This window comes from Mustela erminea, chromosome 14 (genome assembly GCF_009829155.1).
Source record: "Mustela erminea isolate mMusErm1 chromosome 14, mMusErm1.Pri, whole genome shotgun sequence".
Classification (NCBI taxonomy): domain Eukaryota; kingdom Metazoa; phylum Chordata; class Mammalia; order Carnivora; family Mustelidae; genus Mustela; species Mustela erminea.
The window spans coordinates 80,300,376-80,323,423 of NC_045627.1; the positions used below are offsets into that span (position 1 = coordinate 80,300,376).

The following is a 23,048-nucleotide window of genomic DNA, read 5'->3' on the forward strand; positions in this document are numbered from 1 at the left end:
CTGATGACTATGGATCACTTCCATCATGGAAGAAGTAGCAATGTTTTCTCATTGGAACAGAGTATTTAAATACGGATTTGCCTTTCCTGCTGCCCATGCTTTTGCTGAAACCACCATGCCATGGACTTAATGATACCCAAGTCACAATCGTGGTATTTATTGGAGAACCAGTGTAAGGAGGAGATGGTGCTGTCCACATATGAAAATAAAATATGGACAAATTGTAGAATTAATATTTAATCTCCATCGATTTCAGACTTATCAACGGTTTTTTCTGGCAATTTGAGACCAGCAGATGTTATGTTTCAGGGCAGACTTCGTTAAAAAGAATCCTGCCCCACCACACCACAATTGAAATTACGATGAAAGATTAGCCAAAGGAAAATAAAACACCTTCTAATTTATTATAGGAAAACATTTCTTCAACTGTCCACCAAGGTTTCAACAAGTTGCAGACCTGGAAACATGCTGATCACTTGATTCCATTTTTTTAAAAAAATCCATCATAACTTTTATTCTCGTAGCCACTCTAAAAACAGTGCCTGTGTCCCAGGGTTGCATCACCCGAAATAAATCTGAACTCTTCCCCAGGAGCTGAAGCTGTGCATGGCTAAGATTCCTGGCAGGAAGTCAGTTTTCTGTCCGTCATTTCAAATGGACTCCTGTCTGGATCCTGGCCTCGATACCACAAGGGGATGTGCCCCTGACCTCCTGGCCAGCTTCTGGCTGCCCTCCAAGGGGCCAGAAAGCACTCTGCTGTCAGCTCTGTCCCCGACAGGTGCCAGTGCTACAGCTTCAGGCTCTCTTACTCCTCCGGAAACAGTTCTGTCTTCTCTCAGCCACTGGCAGGTCCGAACTGGATCATCAAGGCACTGCCCCAGCCCAGCCTCATTCCTGAAGTAGAAATGTTGGCTGGTGGGGCTAGGTCTGTTTGTTTTCTTAAAGTCTCCTTGCAAGGTAAGATCAGATCCAGCTTGTCCTTGAGTAGAACTGTCAGGCGCTGCAGAAAGGGTCTCCATGCACTCATCCCTCCCCTGATTCGCTCAATCGCTCAATTCACTCATTTTAGTGATACATGGTCTCAGAGCTGTGGGCTGATAAAGGAGGAGGGAGGTCCTACTGAGGAGGACGACTATTGCCAGTGGCAATAGTGTAGCACAGAATTATGAGTTACTAACTCCAAGGAGGCACATGGTGGGAGGCCCCGGGGGTGTCAAGGAAGTTGTGCTGGTCATTTGTCCTTCAGATGCAAGGAGAAGAACCCCACTTCAAACCAGCTCAACCAAAAAGGAGATGTGCTGGCTCACCTAACGGGGAAGTCAAGAGTATCTGCTTCAGGTATAGCTGGATCCAGAGGCTGAAGCAATGTTGTCATTCAGGCTCTGTCTGTATATGGTTTGCTTCTGCACAGAAGTGTTCTTTCTATGCAGGCGAAAGGGCCATCAGCAGCTGCAGAGTCATGGCATCATGGGTAAGCAGAGAATACTTCTCTCTTGCCATATTCTCCTACCAATCTCAGGAAGGGGTCTGATTGGTCCTGTTTGAGTCACATGCCCATCGCTGATCCTGTCTCTGAGACCGAGGGGTGTTGTATCCTCTGACTGGTCAGCTTGTATCACATGCCCACCCTCCGGCAGAGGCTGGGCTGTGACTGACAGCCCTACCAAACCTAGAAGCATGAGGGACTAGAGGAAAGAAGTGTGGGAAAGCATGCTAGGCTGACGATACTTTCCCATACTTTCCCATTTTCCCATACCTTCCTAGTCTGTTCCTAAGGGTCTCACTGAGAAGGCTGCTGGTGAGCTGGCCCAGATTGCTGGGCAGGATTTCCTGGGGGAGAGGGAGGAGAGCAGAGGGTAGAGGTGTGGGACAGGAGTGACCCCAGAGAGTAGCTGAGAAGGAGAGTGCCATAGACTAAATGTTTGTGTTCTCCCTAAATTCCTAACCTGCAATCTAATCCCCCCGTGTGAGGGTATTAGGAGGTGGGGTCTTTGGGAGGTGATTAGGTCATGAGGTTGGGGCCCTCCTGAGTGGGATTAGAGCCCTGATAAAAGAGACCATGTCAGGACACAGGGAGAAAATGGCCGTCTATAAACCAGGAAATAGGATGCCCACGAGACACCAAATCTGCTGGTGCCCTGATCTTGGACTTGAGCCTCCAGAACAGTGAACTCAATCTTTGTTGTTTATAAGCCACCCAACCTATGATACCATGCTGTCTTTCATAGAAGCCCAAACTAAGACAGAGGAAAGAGGAGAAGACATCACCCAGCGCCATCCGCCTGCCTCCCTCTCCCAGCCCATCTCTCCAGGGCCATCATGAGGTTTGAATCTGGGGGTGGGGGCCAGGCATGCAGTGGTGGGAGGTGAAGAAACATATAGGACCCAGACTTTCATTTGGGCTGTTTTGAGAAAGGAATCTGGCACCACAAAATCCCAGCTGAAAGCACACGCATGCGCAGTGCAAGGGACCCAGTGGGAAGCAGGCGAAGGAGCAGGTGTAGCTCCCAAGGCCTTTCCAGCAGGTGTGCCTGGTCCCAGCAGCAAGCTGGCTGCAGTCTCGGGGGACAGGCGGGGACAGTCACTGTTGGGCTTCAGTAGCACTGACAGTAGCACAGACGAGCCCAGAGCACAGGGTTTGTAATCTAGTGTCCTGGATTTGAGTTTTGTGTCTCTTTCAGAAATAAGTAAAATATATAACTATACAAAAAAAAATCACTCATAATTCCACCACCCAGAGAAAACCACTGTATAACAATTCTACATATATTTTCATATATATATGAAATATATATATTATATTATATATACATATATATACTTTTTTTTATGCCCAATGTGGGGCTTGAACTCACAACCCCAAGATCAAGAGTCATATGCTCTATCGACTGAGCCAACCAGGTGCTCCTACAAATTTCTACATTTTTCACACAACATATACAGAGGTAAATATACATGCCAACTGTTTCACAGGACCATAAAGGGGGGGTTCTACTGTTCCATGATATTGTTTAATGGTGATCTGCATTAACGTTTCCCGTGCCAGTGCCTGTCCTTTCATTGAGCAGCGGAGAGTCTGAGCTCCGGGGAGGAAACGTGCCGCTATCACACAGGTGGGCCCTCATGCTGCCCCAGGGCTGGCCCACTGAGGGCCCTTTCCAGTCCATGCTGCAGCTGTGTGGCGAGTTCCCTTCTGAACCTGACAGTTCTGTTCAACATGCTTCAGACACCCCCGCGGATTCCAGGGCTCACGCCCCCTCAACCTCACCGCAGCCTGCGGGGCAATCACGTGACTCCACGGCCAGGACCCTGGGCCTTGCCTCCCGGGACTGCCATCTCCGGCCCTCCGGCTGGACCCAGTCACTAGGCAGACCCACGGCCCTCAATTATACCTCTGACCTGGAGACAAGGTGCGGTTGGTTCACCCAAAGGCCATGGGTACACCCTGAGCGTGTCCAGACAGTCAGGACTCATCCTTGGACTGTCAGGGGACACGTGGTGTGTTTTTCCTGTGCCTGGACAATGAATATTCTTTGGCTCCGGGAAGGGAGCTTTTCATCAGCAAAATGTCACAACAGGGGACCTCAGGGGCTCTGACGTGTCTCCAGCCTCCCGGGAGGTAATTCCATCAGGGCTAAAACTTTCCCTGAGCAGGGCAAGTGTAGAGATTAAAGGACAGCAGGGGACACACCCAACAGGACTGCAGTCCACTGAGGCCAGGGAGGAAGACCACAGGAGAGTCAGGGCCAATGGGGTAAGAGCACTGGCTTCAGAGCCTATCGACCTGGGATCAAAGTCCTTTCCAGCCCTTGCTGGCTGTGTGACCTTGGCGGTGTTCTTTCCCTCTCTGAGCCTCACCCTCCACAGCTATAAAATGGGATTATCCATAATACCTATCTCCCTGGGGGCCGGAGATTACATTAGGTAACAGCATGGAGCTCTTCCTACACTGCTGGACACAGGACCCACAGTCAACCATTATTTACCCGGTGATTAAACGGAAAGAGACCACCTAAGTGAGTACACGTGCAGGATAGACACGCCACACACCAGTCTATGTGTTAATCACTCTCTAAACGGTGCTCTACACAGCCTGCCTTCTTACACAGATAATTCAGAATTAACAGCACCCAATGATTATATCCTGCCCCCACACAGTATTCTCTATAGAGAGGACGGGATGCGAGTTGTCTGCTCAAATGTTCAGTAACCCAACCCAAGGTGGCTCTGCTCTACCCGCGCGCGAGCTTCTCTGACAGTTTGCTGGTCTCCTCCCTCCGGGCCAGGTTCTCTGCTTTCAACATCACTCCCTTCTCCATCACCACCAGCTTGCGGTCCGAGCTGAGGCACAGGATACAAGGGCTGCTTACGAATGCACGGAAAGTACAAGTTAATAGGTTCTCATAGAGGACCCGACCCTTCTGCACAGAAAAATGCTTTCGCAGAACTCTGAGATCGTGACCCAAGCCCTCTCCACTCACTTCCCGCTCCTCAGCCCCATCGCACATGGATGGCTGAGGGTCTGGGGGTCAGACCCTAGACAAGTGACCACTGCGGTGTCTACCTAATGACACTGCTCACACGGAGAGTGGCTGAAGAGGTTTCACATAGACGTATCCTTATCATCCCTGAAACAGTGGCCATCTTCCTGTAGTATTTTTCTAGAAATGAGAGATTTCTTCTGAGTTGGACGAAAGCCTCTGATGTGCTGTGTTTCTTGTTTTAGCCCATAAGGACACTCTGAAGACAATGCGGACGTTATCCTGAGGACAGCCACGGCGTGGCCTCTTCTGGACAGCGGGGGTTTCCACACCACATGATCCCTCAGCTTGGTCTTCTCAACTCACTCCGTTCCCCGGGCACCTTCCTCCCAGCCACTACCCTGCACTCAGGGAGCTCCCCTCCGCCGGCAGACATTCGCAAAGCTCTACCCTGTGCCAGGCTCTAGGATGGGCACCAAGTTCCTGGCCTCCAGAAGCCCCCCTCTGGGGAGGGGAGCAGGCAGATAGCAGAAGTCAGTCCTACCTTGTGACCAGGACGTTAACAGGTACGAGGTCAGTCCTACCTTGTGACCAGGACGTTAACAGGTACGAGCTCTTCCCTATAGGAAAGGGGGAAGCTTGACCAAAGTGCGGACATTTGCGCTGAGCTTTGAATGCCAAAAAGGAGGGAGGAAAGGTCCTGGCAGAGCAAACAGCTTGAGCAAAGGCACAGTGAGGCGGACATTCAGAGCTTATCTGGAGCTCGGGGAGAGCTGGGGCAGAGGCTGAGGCCAGCGTGTGAAGGTCCCATCAGCACCAACAACACAGACACGGTCCCCGCAGGGCCAGGAAAGGACCCAGGCATCCCCTGGGGTCCCTTACTTACTGGCTGGAGCCGATCCCAGGAAATCCCCAGTCCTGCTTTAAGATTCAGGAGCCCAAGGTTCCACATCGGTCAGATCCACCCTAGACCCGGGCAGACCTTCCCAAGTCTGTGGCCACTGCTAGAGGCAGCATGTGAGAACGGGCTCCAGCCCCAAGCCCACGTTTGCACTGAGCGGCTGGTCCTCCGGCCAAGTAGGCTAAAAATAATCTCGGGTAGACTTCTAGACCAGACTCTGACGCACTCAAACCAGAAGAACTCCAAGCCTTCGCACAGTTGATGAAAACTAAAATATCAACAGGCTGCTCCAGCCCTCGGAGCACTTCGCCCCGTTGGCGATCCAGTGAGAGATCCTTGTTCACTGAGCACCTGCCAGACACAGGAGGGGGCAGGGAGCTTGTCACCACCCCTGAAATAAGCAGGTCCACCTGCTCAGCAGCTAAACGGAGTGAGGTGGCTCTGTATATACTGACCTGGAAAGCCTCTGAGGCACATTCAATGTTAAAAAAGCAAACTGCAGGGGCATCAGGGTGGCTCAGTTGTCGGGCGTCTGCCTTCGGCTCAGGTCATGATCCCAGAGTCCTGGGGTCGAGCCCCACATCGGGCTCTCTGCTCAGAGGAAAATCTGCATATTCCTCTATTCCCCCTGCTCGTGCACTCTCTCTCTCTCTGACAAATTAATAAGTAAAATCTTGGGGGGAAAAAAAAGTGAACTAACAGACCTAGGGGCACCTGACTGGCTTGGTCAGTGGAGCCTGGGACTCTTGATCTCAGGTTTTTAAATTCAAACCCCACACTGGGTGTAAAGATTAAATAAAATCTTGAAAAAGAAGGGAAAAAAAGAAAAGTAAGCTGCAGATCTATACCACGTGGGGAGACCTTGCTAGGCACATGCCACTCTATTAATCTTTTATACGTACCGTCTAGCCTGACAGTCAAGGCTACACTCGTACCATCTAGTCTGACACGCAACGGCTACACTAAGAGGTGAGAACAGCTGTTGTACAGACCATTTCTCAACAAGGGGCAATTCTGCCCATAAGGGACATGGGGCAAAGTTTGGAGACGTATATGGCTATCACATTGTTGGGAGGTGGACGGTTGCTATGGCATCTAATGGATAGAGCCCACAGAGGCTGCTAGACATCCTATCATGTGCAGGATAGCCCTTACAACCAACACTTATCTTTCCCAATAGGTTGATAAGGCTGAGGTTAAGAAACACCACTGGGTGGGGGAAAAAAAAAAACCCCCACTGAAGACAAACTGAGGTTCAAGAGAATAACTTGCTCAGGGTCACACAGCTGGTGTGGCAGGCAGAATAACGGGCACCCAGACTCGTGAGTGTGTCACCCTACACGGCAGAGGCTAATGAACGCTGGAGAAGAAATCAAGGTTGTTAATCAGCTGACCTTAACAGAGGAGATTAGCCTTGATTATTATCCAGGTGGGTCCAACGTAAATCCAAGAGTCCTTGTCTACAAAAGGTGGAGGCAGGAGCCTCAGTATCAGTGAGACTTGAATTAAGAGACTCAACTGGCCATTGCTGGCTTTGGCAGTGGAAGGTCTGTATGACTTCAAAGCTCAGCTCTTAACACGACCCTATGTATGTGGTCCTTAAAAATTGTGACCCTGTATCTTCATATGACAAATATGTTCTGGAAAATATGTGCCATACACTTTTGTTTGGGGGAAACATTTGCCATGAATAGTTGTTAATTGTTGCCATTTAGCATTTGTTGTTGTTACTTTTTTACACATTTTCATGTTGTCTGATCTAATGCTTTTGCCTTTGGGATTGCATCCATCATCTAAATTTTTAGAAAGACCCTTCCAGGTCAGAGATAGGGAAATGTTTACATGCATTTCATTCTCAGTTGTCCGTGTGTGTCATTTCATTTCTTAAATTTAACTCTTTGATTTATAACTTCATTATGATCTAGAGTTGCTGGCCATGAGGGCAAAGTTCCCTGCAACTTTTTAAAGCCGTAAACAGAGCCAAATAGCTACCCAGGAGACATTGAAGTTGGGCCAGAAGCAATCCCAAATGCGACACACCTAAATTACAAGCATTCTTGCTGTGCCCAGCAGGGCTCCTCACACAAGCAGACCCAGGTTCAAATTTCCTCATCCTGTTTTTATCATCAGAGTAGACACTGGTGTTTTCCTGGACTGCCTCATCCCACCGCACCACCTTCAGCTTCACTAAGGACCAAGGGTCCGACCCTGGGGCTCCCTGCACTTCCTTTCCCTATCCATGATCTGCCGCCACCAGAAGGAAGACTGGAAACTCCTCGAAGCCACCCAAAGTCCTGACTGGTGTCTGCCTTGGTGGAGAAGCTTTACTGGAGAAGCCCAATCATCAGAGTGATACATCAGAGGACGTATGTATACACCACCAGATTGGCAGAATCAAATATTCTGTTACTGTTAAATGTTGACCAGAATGTGGTGGAACTAGAACTCGGGGACGCCTGGCTGGCTCAGTCAGTAGAGTGTGCCGCTCTTGATCTGCGGATTGTAGGCTTGAGCCCCATGTGGGGCACAGAGATTACTTTAAAATAAAACCTCTTTAAAAAACAATGTGGCAGGGGCAGATGGCTCAGTGGGTTAAGCCTCTGCCTTCGGCTCGGGTCATGATCTCAGGGTCCTGGGATCGAGCCCCGCATCGGGCTCTCTGCTCAGCAGGGAGCCTGCTTCCCCCCTCTCTCTGCCTCCCTCTCTGCCTACTTGTGATCTCTCTCTGTCAAATAAATAAATGAAAATCTTAAAAAATAAAAAAATTAAAAAACAATGTGGCAGAATTGGAACTCTTGTGCATGGCCACAGGGGGTGAAATTGGTAAAATCTATTTGGAAAAAAATTTGACAATGTCTAGTGAAGTTGAAACCACACATAACCTTGGACTTAGAAGTCAGTATAAACTTCCCACATTATAATCGTATTTACTCTCTTATTTATTGGCCATTCAAATTTCCTCTGCTATCAGGAACTTTTCATCAGTTTTTCTTTTGGGTTATATAAATCATAGCAACTTTTTAAGTATTCTTTTACATATTCTGGGTGCAAAGTCCCTTCCTTACCAATCATAATGTATTGCAAATAATTCCTCTCTGTGACTTGTCTTTTTACTTACTATATGGTGCTTTCTGTGGGACAGGAGTGCTTAATTTTAATTAGGTACTATTTATTAATGTTACAGTTAGTGGAGTTTGTGTGTGTCTTGTTTAAGAAATCCTTTCCTGCCCTAAAGTCATAAGGATATTTTTCTACATTGTCTTTTAAAAGCTAGAGTTTTGGGATGCCTGGGTGGCTCATTTCAGTTAAGTGTCTGCCTTCAGCTCAGGTCCTGGTCTCAGGTCCTGGGGTCCAGCCCAGAGGCTGAGTCCCACTCCCTGCTCAGCGGGGAGTGTGCTTCTCCCCCCCCCAGCCCCTCCCCACTGCTCATTCTCTTGCTCACTGGTGTTTTGTTTCAGATTCTTGTAGGTCCAAACAGAGCATGGCTTGTCATTTTTCCTTCTTATATTTGTTGTTTTATATCAGGTTGCACTAGCCTTGTAAAATGAATTAGAAAATGATTCTTTCATTTTCTAAACTCTAGAATGGATTGTGTAGAACTGAAATTATTTATTCCTTGAAAAATAGAACTTATCTCTGAAGTCAACTGAAGAAAAAACGTTATATCAACTGGATCTAGTGTTTTGTGAAAAGATTTTTAAACTCTGACTCAATTTATATAAATGTTGCAGAACATCGAGGTTTTTCAATTCTTGGGGCACTCAGGTGGCTTGGTCAGGTAAGCATCCTACTCTTGATTTTATTTTATTTTTTTTAAGATTTATTTTATTTTATTTATTTGACAGAGAGAGAGAGATCACAAGTAGGCAGAGAGGCAGGCAGAGAGAGAGGAGGAAGCAGGCTCTCTGCTCAGCAGGGAGCCCGATGCGATGCGGGGCTTGTCAATCCCAGGACCCTGAGATCAAGACCCGATCATGACCCGAGCCTAAGGCAGAGGCTTAACCCACTGCGCCACCCAGGCACCCCTTGCTCTTGATTTTGGCTCAGGTCATGATCTCAGGGTCGTGAGATCAAGCCCCGCATCAGGCTCCGTGTTCAGAGGGGGTCTGCTTGAGATTCTCTCTCTCTCTGCCCTTCCCCCCCTCAAATAAATAAGTACATACATACATACATACATACATACTGCTTCTTGAGTGAGTTCTTGCTTTCCAGCAATTTTTCCATTTCCTATACATTTTCGGATTTATGAAGCATCAAGTCACAGAAACTGTTCATTTGCATCATGTCTTAGTCTTGATAAACCTTGCCAAATTAACTGTATTCGTCTTTTATAAGAAGCCACTGTTTAGCTCTGTCAGCCATCTATCATATCTTTGTTCCCCATTTCATCGATTCCTTCGCTTACCTGTATTATGTTCTTTTTCTCGTTATCATTGGCTGTTGATTCCTAATGAAATGGAATTGCGGCCAGAAAATCCGATGTGACAGCAATCCTATCAAGTTTGTTAATACTAGCTGATGGTACAGAATCCGGTCAACTTTTATAAATGCGCTATGAATGCTGGAAAAGAATGTAAATTCTGCAATTATTTTCTTTAAGATTTTATTTATTTATTTGAAAGAGAGAGAGAGAGAGAGCGCATGAGTGGGCAGGAGAGGGAGAACCAGACTCCCCAAGGAGCGGGAAGCCCAATGTGGGACTCGATCCCAGAACCTGGGATCACGACCTGAACTGAAGGCAGATGCTTAACTGACCAGGTGCCCCAAATTCTGCAATTATCAAAGCAGTGTTTACATACGATTTTATATAATGACATGTATGTATGTATACAGGTACATAAAAATACATAAAGCCAAACTTGTTAACTGTCATTCAAATCTCCTATATCCTTGCTGAGATTTCTTCAGGTTTTCATTCATATGCTTTGAAGCTAAATTGTTAGATATATGTTAGCTTAGAATTGTTATATCTTCCTGGTAAAGTGAACCCTTTACATGACATAGCCACCCTTTGATCTCTAGTAAAGCTTTTTGCCATAAAGCCTATTAGCCTGCTGTTGGCACAGCTCTGTCAGCTCCTTTTCAGCGTCTACTGGCACGTCTTCTCTCATACTTTTAACTTTAACCTTTCTGCATCCTTACATTTTATATGTGTTTTTGACAGTGGATCTATAGCTGTATTTTTTTTTTAAGTAGGCTCCATGCCCAGCGTGGAGCCCAATGCAGGGCTTGAACTCACGACCCTGAGACCAACACCTGAGCTGAGATCAAGAGTTGGACACTTCACCGACTGAGCCACTCAGATACCCCCATATAGCTGGGTTGTTTTGTTTTGTTTCGAAGATTTTATTTATTTATTTAACAGACAGAGAGAGGCAGCAGAGGGAGAGGGAGAAGCAGGCTCCCCACTGAGCAGGGCGCCAGATGTGGGGCTCCTCGATTCCAGGATTTTGGGATCATGACCCAAGTCGCAAGCAGACACTTAACCCACTGAGCCACTCAGGTGCCCTTATAGTTGTTTTCTAAATCCAGACCTGAAATTTTGTATTTGAACAGAACCATTTTGTCCACTTACATTTACTAGAAGGAATTTTATGTTTGGATTTATTTCCACCAACTTATTGTATACTCCCAATTCGTTCTCCCATTTCCGTGATGATTTTCCTTCTGTCATGCTCTCTCCTGAATTGATTATTTTTCCTCATTCCATTTCCTTACATCTGCTATTATACCCTCTATCTTTTTCATTGGTTTCCTATTTATTTATATATAGAGACCTAATTTATCAAAATCTAAATTTAATGAACACTGATGTTCAGAATTTTCTTCAAAATGATCCATGGCATGGGAGACGGAGTGAAAAATCAGAGTGGAGATAAGATTCATCATACATCAAGGGTGAATTGGGTTAGAGTTCTTTTTACCATGACCTTTACTTTTGTAATGCTTGAAATTTTCCATAAGTTAGAGAATATTCCAGCTGTCAGTATCTTCACCCTCCTCCTGAGCAAGGCAAGGACTGTAGAGCATTTATTCTAGCTGAGTTATTTTGTTGTTGTACTTGGCTGTTTGTTTTGTCTGGTTTAATCACAAATTAAGTGACATCATCATAACTGTTATTTTAAGTTTGTTTAGAGGCCCTGACACACACACTAACTACTTCCTTTGCTCTCCATTCCTTCCTGCAGCCCGGACCTTTCCGTCTGCCTGAGGGCCACACACACACTCACGCACACTGCACAGGGCCCTCTTACCCCACAGCTTCCCCTGTACCATGTCAGGTCTTGACAGGCAAAGGAAACCTAAGTTTACCAGCCCAGGTGACCTCTGGATATGATAAGGTCTTGGGACTGATGACACTCCTCTGCTAAGGGTTCCCCCTATCCTCCGGGAGGAGGCAGAATAATGGCCCCAAAAGATGTCCCCATCCTAATTCCCCATCCCTGAGAATGCTACCTTAGATGGCAAAGGGGAGTTAAGGTTCTAGGTGGAACTAAGGTTGCTAATGAGATGGCATGAACATGGGGAGATTAGCCTGGATTATCAGGGTAGGTTTGCTGAAATCACACAGCGGAAGAGGGAGGCAGAAGAAACAAAGAGAGGGACTTAACCTGCTGTTGCTGATTTTGAAAAAGGAAGGAGGCCAGGAGCCCAAGGAATGCAGGCAGCTTCCCCTGAGAGCCTCCAGCCCTGCAGTCACCTCGACCATAGCCCAGTGAGACCCATGTCAGACTTCGGACCTCCAGGATGGTAGGAAAGGAGGTTCTTGGTTGTTTCAAGCCTCTAGGCTGGGGGTAATGGGCTACGGCAGGAAACTAATATGCCTCCCACTGAAACCTCATCACCTGTTTGCTCCATGAAGTCAGAAGGACATCTGTCGCAACCACCACTCGGTCTGGGACTCGGTCCCAGGCCTTGATGGTGAATACCTAAATTTTAGAACTAGAGAGGACCAAGAAACCACTCAGCCCAACTAGTCATTGTAAGTGAGCGAGAACTGAAGTCCAGAGAAAGGAAATGACTTGCTCAAGGCTACTCAACTCAAACCGTCCTAGGCCATCACTGTACTTTCTGCTTCCTGAGCCGGAGACGCCCCAGGACAGACTCCGCTGCCCACTCATCCTCAGCCAGGCACTTTGAGGGCCCCAGAAATCCCTGGGGAACTCATAACAGCTGGGAAAATACAAGCGTAAGTCAGCTAGGGCCAGGAGAAGATGTCCAAAATGACAGAAAAAATTCACCCAGAACTCTGAGAGCAGACCTGGGCCAGACCCCTACCTGGTCTGCTCAGTTAGCGAGATGTTTCCACCTGCAGCTTTAAAAAGGCTCCTTGGGCACCTAGCCAATGGCACACATGAGGTCTGCTTTCAAGAAGCTTAGCATTTCGTGCCTCTGCCTAGAGCCAAAGCTTTGGGCTTTGGGCCAATTAAGAAAAGGTACTTCTTCCACACGACATCTTTAACCATCTGTCAGAGAAAAACTGTCATAATATACCGAGTCCATCAGAAAAAGATACTTTACTCCACATCTGCCAGAAAACTATTTGAGATTCACTCATACACATGACCCCAGCTGTGAAGTAAACGGTACCCCCTTGCGTGGAAAGCTCTTGTGCAGTGCACAACTTGCAGAAGCATACTCAGCAGCCCCGCTTGGCACTCTGGTCTCATCCCCTTCATTGACCTTTTCTCCTCCCTGCCCCCACTCCAGCCCTCAGGCCCACTGGAGAACAACCTTGACCTTATCATTCACCATTTCATGCATCACTGGAGAACAATCTTGACCTTATAGCTTATCATTTTATGTATGATTCCTCCCCTCCTGCAGACAGAGGGTGTTGAAGAGGAACAAGAGAAGGCCGGTAGTCCCATTTAGGGAGACGGGAGGCCGGTAGTCCCATTTAGGGAGACGGGAGGCAGCATTTGTGAATTCTAACTGAATGAATGTCCACGGGCCAGGAGCCCGTCCAGGCCTACAGCACAGGCCATGGAGAAACTCCACCCACTAACTAGCTGGGTGAAGCTGAGTAGTACACTCTTTCCGCTTCCCCAAACCTCATTTTTCCTTTCTGTGAAATGGGTATCACCTCAGGACTGCTGGGAAGGTCTAAGAAAGGACAGGAGTTCATGCTCAGTGCCTTGAAAGGGCTCCATACCTGTGAGCTATTGTTATGATTACTCTGGGCATCCTCGACTCCAGGATACCTGCCTTGCCGGCCGTCAGCCTTCCGGGCAGTATGTGCTTTAAACAAAACTGGGACAACCCAGGTTTCTAAGAGGAGACGACGTGGCTGGGAAGACTGTGGCGAGTGTCACAAAGAGAAAGCCTTCCTCACTCGACCAATGCACTCGCCACTGGATAAATAGAAAAATCTAACCTCTTCCAACCAGAATTGTTTCTGTTGGGGGACAATCTCTGACTCGTGGTGGAATGAGCCCAATTTTGCCTCCCGGCTGGCCGCCTCCACCTCTTGGGCCCCAGACATCCCGTGGCCAGGGTATGACCAGGTACTTCCAAGGAGGGACAAGCCCAGCTTTGGAGTGAGAGGAACACTGGTTGGGAGCCCTGACCCCTCTCCGTTTGCACCAGGAGGGCAGTCATAGAACCTGCCTCTCGGGGCAGCCGGGTAGCAGGTGGGGGGTCTGTGAGGCGACGATGTGAAGCCTCTGGTCTGAAGGGGTAGGTTATTACTCTCAGCTGGGAGACTCTGGCGCAAGACAGGGCTGGTGACAGAGGAGACACTATGAAGCCCCTGCTCCGGCTCCCCTTTTGTTTCCCCCCCCCCCCCCCCCCCGTCCGTAAGCCCACAGTTCTGACGTGGCTGTCCCCTCCATCTGGCCAGACTGCTGAATCCTACCTTTTTGCATTTTTCTTTCAGAGTGCTACGAGTTTCACTTAGAACGAACTCAGCTGTTAAGTAAAATCCCTTCCTGACAGTGGCTGAAACGATAAAGTTGTTTAATGGTCTTCTGCAACAAGTCACCAAGTCATCCACAAAAATGTCCCTGAGGCTTTTTTTAATAACTTTTCTGGGGCCACCTGGGTCGCTCAGTCGGTTAAGTGTCTGACTCTTGATCTCGGCTTAGGTCTTGATCTCAGAGTGGTGAGTTCGAGCCCCACGTGGGGGCTACACATGGCGCCTTCTTAAAAAAGAAGCCATCCCCAGTGTGCCAGCTTCTGGCCCCTGAGACTTATCACACCTCAGGGCAGCCTCAGCTCCGTCACCTGCCAGTGGCTGGAAGAAAGGGAAGCTCCTGGTCTTTGTTTCTTTTCCTTTTACACAAGGGAGCAAATGCCCTCCCGGAGTGCTAACAGACCTCCCCTGACATTTCAGGGACCAGAACTGGGTCATCAGCCCCTCCTAAACCAATCAGGCCCGGGGAAATGAGATCTGTCTGGTTGGATTACACCTGTCACAGCTCAACCCCAGAGGCCACGGGAGAGACTCGTCTGGAACTGGAGTAAGTCAGCAAGCAGGGTGAAGCACCTGCCCTTTGACACGATGAGCCCCTCGAGGATCAGAGGAAGTTGCTGAAGCCCAGAGAGGTTAAGGGCCTCAGCCAAGGCCACACAGGACTCTGCAGAAGCGCCAGGATGAAAATAGCCATGGCTCAAGGAGCAACCCCCACTTCACCACGGCGCTTCTCAACTAACTCTAGCTCACTCTAAGCCCAGGGATGGGGTTTCCCTGGGACTCCCTGAGCTTGGCCAAAGGCATGATATGGAGAGTCAACACAGAGTCAACCCTGTGACAGAAGAGCACCCCCAAGGTGCCGAAATATGCCCAACCCACCTGGAAAGAGCTTGGCAGGCAGCTCAGCAGGAGTCCAGAGCCTGACGAACAGCATCTCTAGAGCCTCCTGGACACCTGCCAAGCTGCCTCACTCCCCAGGGCTGACCTCATATTTCTTAAGATCCTCGAGATGCCTGAGGCCTGTGTGTTGCCTCTCGGCCTGGGGGCTGGGAGCCATGCGGAGAGGGGGAATGCTGAGTCCCAGCAGCCCACCTGGACACCCACCCCTGTCCCGCCAGAGCCTCCTGCCCGTGCTGGGCAGGCCCCATTCCAGAAGAAACTGAGCCACACCCTCCAGCCTCCGAGAGGAGGCCTGTCCCAACCCGTCTCCTGCCTCCACCTATCCAAGGGGATCCCTTGAAGAAATTCTCACGCTCTGGCCATTTCTGCCTGTTTTGGTTCCAGACTTCTGGAAGGGGGATGAAAAGCCGGCAGACCTCACCGAGGTACTAAGAATATCTCTAAAGCGAGTTCCACCACCTCAAAGAGAGCTGGAGAGCTCATGGCTTGGCTAAGGTCTGTGTTCTGTGACAGAAGGAATTGTTTACTAAAGCCAGAACTGGATCAGGCACCCGCCTGGGCCTTTCTATGGTAACTAACAGCAAAGGCTCCCCAGTCCACTGAGGCTGCACGTGCTGGGGGGTGTGGGGGGAAGCCTTATTGTGGGCCTTATTGTGGGCAAGGCCCCAAGCAGTTAAGGTGAGCAGCCTGGGGGAAGGGCAGGTAGCAAGCCCCACAGGACACATGAGCTCCCTTCCACCTCTTTCCAGGGCATCTTTCCACTGTCCCCACAACCCACTCACTTGGCCCACAGCCCCACAGCATGGCATTTGTTCTCACCTGGGTTCACTGAAAAGTTTTCATTCCCCTGGTAAACAAACCAAACCCAAAAAAAAAAAAAAAAAAAAAAAACCCACAAGGGCTAAAAATCATGTGATGTGGGAGAGGAAAGGTCTCACTTACTTGCCACACTCCCTCTGGCCCAACCCAGGGGAAGCCGACCCAGAAGCTGGCAGTTTTAAACTTTCCTTTCCTTCCACAAGTTTTTTCACAACAGTGACTCCCACTCCTCAGAGCTGAAAAGTCTGCATACCTTGAAAGTATGAGAGCTGCAGGGCTGTGCGAACAGAATGGAATTTTCCATTTATAGAATAATAATCTTCATACCACTCTAGGGGCCGGTGTTCTTGTGGTCAGAGCTTGGAGCTCAGTGTCAGCAAACCTGCCACGCTTCTGCGGGCTCTTTTATTTATTTTTGGTGGGAGAGGGGGAGGAAAAAAAAGGAATGACTTTTTAACTGGAATGCCAACACAAACTTGAAAAAGGAACTGGGTTGGCACATGCAGACTACTACTGCCCGGTTTCATGACTTAAATCAACCGTTAGGGAGGAGGAGATGAAGAGGCTGAGAAACATATCTTCAACCCTTCATGCAGACAGGGGGCTAGAAAAAGCATCAAGTTACTGCCCCAGGTCCTTCCCTTTGGCCGCCACCTGGCTTCTGGCCCGCTCCCTGAGGGTAGGGGTCCAAGCAAAAGGCACACGGCCCCATCTCATTTCTCTTGATTCCCCCGTGTTCCACATTCAGTTTCTGCTGACGCACACACAGACATACCTTCGGGGTCCATGTGTAACAGGAAGGCCAGCAAGCCATTTGTGAAGGGCCCTGAGTTCTAGTTCTGGCTGTGACATATTCACCATGTGACCCTGAAGAAATCCTTCTCTTTCTGAGTCTCATTTTCTTCATCTGTAAAGTAAGGCTGGATTGAATGATCCCAAAGGTACCTTCCACAGCTGACAGTCTGATTCCCTCATTCATTCTCAAGTAAACCAGTGCCAGCGTGAGGTTCTGGGCAGCCCCTCCTGGGCCATTCTAAACCTGCTAGACACAGAGCCAGAAGCATAGCCTCCTGCCCCAGGAGGGCTGTCAGCCCCAGCTGCCTTCTGCCCCTGTTTCCCCAGCCAGAGCACTCCACCAGAAAGGGAAAGGAAAGTCCTGACCTGCCCACCTGCCTGGCCGCCCAGTTACCAGAGGCGGCATTTTCCCAGTCCCACAGAACCCTGAAGAATCCTTCCCAGTACCTAAGGTCTTTCCTACCTTCCATTTTTTAAAAGGTGTTGTGTCTTCTCCTAGGAAGAGCATGACCACCCCGCACCCTCCTAAGCATAAATCTTCCAATATGCTTTCCATCGTTTCTACAAAAATATCTGACTCATTTTGAAGTATTAAATTGTGACCCTGAATATGGTTTATTTTTCAAGCTGCACATACAGCCCATTTTTTGATGCAGCCTCCCCTTCACACACACACCAACCACTGTCAGAGGATGGCAGATTTTTTGGCCCAGCCCCCATCCCTACCTAAGTCACCAGCTAATGGCCACCCAGGCTCTGAACACCTGTTGGGAGTCTGCTGCATGATGAAGTCCTGATGCCTCCACTACTTACTTCGGCGAGAACCATAACCTGTCTCAACCTCCGACGTTCGTGCGAAGATTTCACCCGCTGAAAGCTGCCCAAGGCACTGTGCAAACGGAAGTTACTCGACTGCTGGGCAGCTCTGTCTAGATGACTGCATCCTCAGAGCGCGCCAAACCCTGCCTCCCCACAGCCTGCCCTACTGATGCCGGTGAGCGGGGAGAAGGGCTGACCTGGGGCATTCGGGGCTGGGAGGACGGTGCGCAAACCTTGGGGCATTCCCCCACCCCCGCGCCTACCGGTGTCCTCGGGGAGTCTCGCCACCCGGCCGGGGAGACTCAGGCCTGGTCACCTGCTCCAAACTCAAAGCACAGCGCTCAGGAGAAGGCGGGCCCCAGCAGCAGCCCCTCCCCTCCCTTCCCCTCGTCTCCCCCTACTTCGCCCTCCCCTCCCAGCAGCGCAGGCAGGGCACGCCCCCTCCCCCAGATTCACCAATCGGCGTCCCGAGCGGCGCCGGTGGCGCAGGGGGCTCTGGTCAGCAGCCAATTAGCGCCGGGGCCCGAGGCGGCGCTTCGCCCGCCCCCTCGCAGAATGAAAGCCGCCCGCAGCTGGCTCGCCTGGCGCAGCGCGCGGGGCGCGGGAGCTGCGCGGGCCGGAGCGGAGCGCGCGCACTGCCCGCCCGCCCCCGGCGCGCCCGCCTCCGCTCCGCCTCCGTCCGAGGCGCGGACGAGGAGGCCGGGGCGGGGTAGCGCAGGGGGCAGGGCGGCGGCAGGGGGGCCGAGGGGGGTGTGTGTGGTGGGGGGGGTGGACGGGGAGGAGCGGGGCCCGATAAAAGGCTGCGAGGCGGCCGCACCCCGCGGCAGGCCGGCGGGCAGGCTCGGCGCTCCCCTTCCGTCCGGCCCGCGCGGGTCGCGGGGAGGCGGTGCGCGCGGCCCGCAGCCCGCCCATGGAGGCTTTCCCTTGGGCGCCCCGCTCGCCCAGCCGCGGCCGCGCCCCCCCGCCCATGGCGCTCGTGCCCAGCGCCCGCTACGTGAGCGCCCAGGGCCCGGCGCACCCTCAGCCCTTCAGCTCGTGGAACGACTACCTGGGGCTCGCCACGCTCATCACCAAGGCGGTGGACGGCGAGCCGCGCTTTGGCTGCGCCCGCGGCGGGGACGGCGGCGGCGGCACTTCCCCGCCCTCCTCCTCCTCCTCGTCCTGCTGCTCCCCCCACGCGGGGACCGGGCTCGGGGCGCTGGGGCCGGCGCTGGGGCCGCCCGATTACGAGGACGACGACGACGACAGCGACGAGCCCGGGTCCCGCGGCCGCTACCTGGGCGGCTCGCTGGAGCTGCGCGCCCTGGAGCTGTGCGCCGCGGGCCCCGCCGAGGCCGGGCTGCTGGAGGAGCGCTTCGCCGAGCTGAGCCCGTTCGCGGGTCGCGCCGCCGCCGTGCTGCTGGGCTGCGCGCCCGCCGCTGCAGCCACGACCGCCGCCGAGGTGGCGCCGCGCGAGGAGCGGGCCCCGGCGTGGGCGGCCGAGCCCCGGCTGCACGCCGCCTCCGGGGCGGCGGCCGCCCGACTGCTCAAGCCCGAGCTGCAGGTGTGCGTGTTCTGCCGGAACAACAAGGAGGCGGTGGCGCTCTACACCACCCACATCCTGAAGGGACCCGACGGGCGAGTGCTGTGCCCGGTGCTGCGCCGCTACACGTGTCCCCTGTGCGGCGCCAGCGGCGACAACGCGCACACGATCAAGTACTGCCCGCTCTCCAAAGTGCCGCCGCCGCCCGCTGCCCGCCCGCCGCCGCGCAGCGCCAGGGACTGCCAGCCCGGGAAGAAGCCGCGCTGACGGCCTGGGCTCCGTTCTGCTGCCACCTGACGCCACCAGGGCCCCCGCCTGCTCGCTCTCATTTTCGGTCTGCGCACCAGCTTTCCCTCGCTGCTGGAGAGGCGTGGAGCTCGGCAGTTAGCTCCACTGGGGAAGTCTTGTTTTGGGTTTTTTTTGTTCTTGAAAGCAAGCCGGCCGTGCGGAGATTATTTTGCTGTCGAAGAGCGGTTGAGACTAGACGCTACAATTTTGATTTGTTTATCTCTGGTTTCTAGTTTGTGCACATCCAGACGGTGAAGGCTGGGTGTGTTTCCCACTACCTGAAATCTGGCAACTTAATGGCACTGTTTATTTACTGTATACGTCGATCTATTTTAGATGCGCATCAGTATGAATTGTCTCAATCTAATCTCGGATGTTTAATTTTATGGAGGCACTTTACTAGGTCTAGAATATTTTTTTAAAAGCCTCATAACTTTACTGAAAACTGGCGATTTTATGAAATGTCGGCAAAATGACTATTTTATTGTTTAGAAACAATATTTCTTAGTTGTCCTTAATCAGTTACTCTAATTCCAGGTGAAGCAAGCCCCTGGCAGCATCACCCTTTTGAGAAGTGAAGGTTTAGTAAACTTTCCAGTATTAATTTGTGTGGGTATTCCCTCCTTGTGGCTTGTTTCAGACTTGGCTGGAGATATAAAAATGCACAATCCGTAGCAGGTAGAATATAGCTCCTTATCTTTTATGTACCAGATCTTTTTATTACTAAACTAGCAACTAGCATTTCCACCTTGAAAATTTGTGCCAAGTTATAATCCTGTTGTGTATACACTTGAAAATTGGTGCTGTTTAAAAACTTGACTTGTGTATTTATACAGTAACAGTATATGAATTCATTTATCTTGCCTATAACTTTGCTACTTGGCCTTTTGTCCATGCACCCACCTCCCCATTTCCAGTTCTTTAAAAACATTTGTGACATTAAGATCAAAAGGGAACAATATTAATTCACCCTGCTCCATTTCAGTGTTCCCAAATAGCAGAAAGCTCCTTGCAGCTGTAGCCTCTCAAACTAAATGGAAGATGCGATCCTGAGCTCTGGAAGGCTAATGTAACAACCTGTGTTCAAGAAGGTTCCACTATGGGCTTTGTCTGGCTTTAGGGAGCAAGCCGTCCTCAAACCAGAATAAGCACTGAAGGAATTAAATTGTGGAATGGGGGTTGAAGACAAACACAGCTTCCCCCCCGTGCTCCCTTTTTCCCTAGACGACCCTAGTCTGTTTCTGGAATCCCACCACTTACCACAAAGGAGATTAGACCCTATCCTTAGATGCACGTTCCTAACCCTAACTTTAGCTCCCACCCTCATTAATAGCCATGCCAGATGCCACACCATGGCTTGTAGCTACCATCAGGGCAGATCCAAGAGGCAAAAATGGAAGTGAATTAGGATGAATGCATATGAAATGTACAAAATACATCACTATCTGAAAATGCCAGCAAGAGACTTAGTCATGAATACAGATTCAAGTCGTAGAGCTCAGCTCTAGACTGCTTTTGTATCAAACAGCTAACTTCCTCCACAGCAAATTGGCTTGAACACTCCTTTGAGGATACAAATAGAGGCAGAGGTAAATAATATTGGAAGGCTGTGAGCCTTTTTGGTCAAAGAAGGGGTAACAGAACAGGGGGGAGAGGGGCAGGTAGACAGTACGTTGGCCAAGAGAAAATCCATGCCTGCTAGTCCAGCCCCAGAATACAGAACTCCGGATGTGACCAGTCTTAAATTCAAGTAGCTTAATAAAAGCATGTGATTATTCTCTTTTGTTGTGCTAGAAGATATAGCGGTTTAATTTTGGTCTTGGGGAGTTGTCAGGTCATAGAATTCCTGTTACCTCTCCTACTTCTACCTTTTCGAAGAGCACTACAAAGTATTCTCCAACTTAGAAGGACTAAGCAGGCAACTACTTTGGATTTTCAAAGAGCCAAACTGTTACACTGTGTTCTAGCTGTCAAGCACATGGCTTTGACATGTTCAATAATGTTCTCATCACTCCCTCAGTGATGAGAAGTGCCTAATAGAGTTTCATATTGACAACATCACAGTTTTACCAGCAACCATCACGTTCATTCATCTGAAACACACTAATAACGGCCCCCCTCAAATTTGCCTGTTTTCCAGCTAATATTAAAACACTGAGAGTTAGAGCATGCACAGAGTATTACTACAGTTAATCTTCTAAAAATCCGTTAGGAAAAGTATACTAACCACACTCTAAGGCACTTAAGAGGAACAAGCCTAGAACTCTCAATCTAAAACTTTATGTACTTGCAAAAAATTAAATTTAGGGTGTGAGGCACTTGGCTGGTTCCATGATAAAGCATGTCACTCTTGCACTTCGAGTTTTACATCTGAGCCCCATGTTGGCAAGTTGACTTTACTTAATTTAAAAAAAAAAAAAAAGTAAAAAAAAAAAAAAATTAGTGTGACAAAGTTACCTTGTTTTTATAAGAATATGTCTGTATTTGGCTAAAAACAAAACATATGGATGGAAGCCTCGAAAGTGCTTTACCAGCTGTGCAGGTAGACTGTTTACCTTACCTTGCCTATCCTTTTCTATAGACACATTTGCAGTGAGTGGCTTTTTATTTCTTTGGAATTTAATTTTCCTACGCAGTCCCTTTTGGAAAGTACAGAATTAACTTTGATTACAACTTTTGGCTTTAATTGTAAGCCAAAATTGTCTATTTTAAAATTATACTACACATAGGTCTACCTCAAAGGAAAAGACAGGGAAGTTTCAGTGTTAGTCCTCACTTTCTGGTCTGTGCTTAGCCACATAAGAAACATTCCTGCATTCCTTCCTGTGTCCAGTATCTATGTCAATTAGACTTGTAAGATTAGAAATGTCTAATGTCTAAATGTCTAACCAAAATATCTTTGGTTAAAAAAAACAACACAGGTAAAGCACATAAAAGCATCCCCACACATAGCCACATTACCACCTCTTTCTGGAAGCCAGTAAGGACTACTGGGGGGGTGTAGTCTTCTCTGGGCCACTGTCTCCACCCTCAGATCCACATGTATTAACTGCAATGGCGCTCCTGTTTAGAAATACAGAAGCCTCTCTCAAATAAATAAAATCTTAAAAAAAAAAAAAAAAAAGCGGGGGTGGGGGGTGCCTGGGTGGCTCAGTTGGTTAGGTGATTGCCTTCAGCTCAGGTCATGATCCTAAAGTCCTGGGATCAGGTCCCACATCCGGCTCCCTGCTCGGCAGGGAGTCTGCTTCTCCCTCTGACCCTCCCACTTCTCATGCTCATTCTCTCACACACTCTCTCTCAAATAAATAAATAAAACCTTTTAAAAATGCAGAAGCCGCTGGGAACATGAGGACATTCTAGACATAGTTGAGTAGGCTGGACTGAACATCCGAAGTTTCCTTTGACACATGTGAATACTGGGGGACGGAGGGGAAGGCTGTGAGGCCTTGAGTAGAAACTTAAGAGCTGGACCACAAAGTAGCAGCAGACTCTTCTGCCCCCATCCTGTGCTTGGGATTCCAACTCCTAGGACAAAGAACTTGGGGCATAGTATTTACCTGGGAAAGGGTCCTGACAGGAAGGGTACGTTTGCAGACTAACCTAATCATC

The 23,048-nt window shown here is 49.7% G+C and overlaps 1 protein-coding gene and 1 long non-coding RNA gene across 3 annotated transcripts in view; one reads left to right on the forward strand and one right to left on the reverse strand.

The window, feature by feature from the left end:
- Window positions 1-18,003, reverse strand: part of LOC116572716 — a 154,746-nt gene extending 136,743 nt beyond the window's left edge. For both annotated transcript variants that reach the window (XR_004278492.1, XR_004278493.1), the window contains exons 1-2: window positions 17,893-18,003; window positions 16,791-16,922 (exon numbers count right to left, since the gene is read on the reverse strand). This is a non-coding gene — a long non-coding RNA (uncharacterized LOC116572716). The remainder of the gene's footprint in view (window positions 1-16,790; window positions 16,923-17,892) is intronic.
- Window positions 18,004-18,186: 183 nt separating this feature from the next.
- NANOS1 (nanos C2HC-type zinc finger 1) lies at window positions 18,187-21,235 on the forward strand. The gene has a single exon (XM_032311938.1). It carries the CDS (start codon window positions 18,540-18,542, stop codon window positions 19,416-19,418), a length of 879 nt encoding a protein of 292 aa, XP_032167829.1. The 5' UTR covers window positions 18,187-18,539; the 3' UTR covers window positions 19,419-21,235.
- The last annotated feature ends 1,813 nt before the right edge of the window (window positions 21,236-23,048 follow it).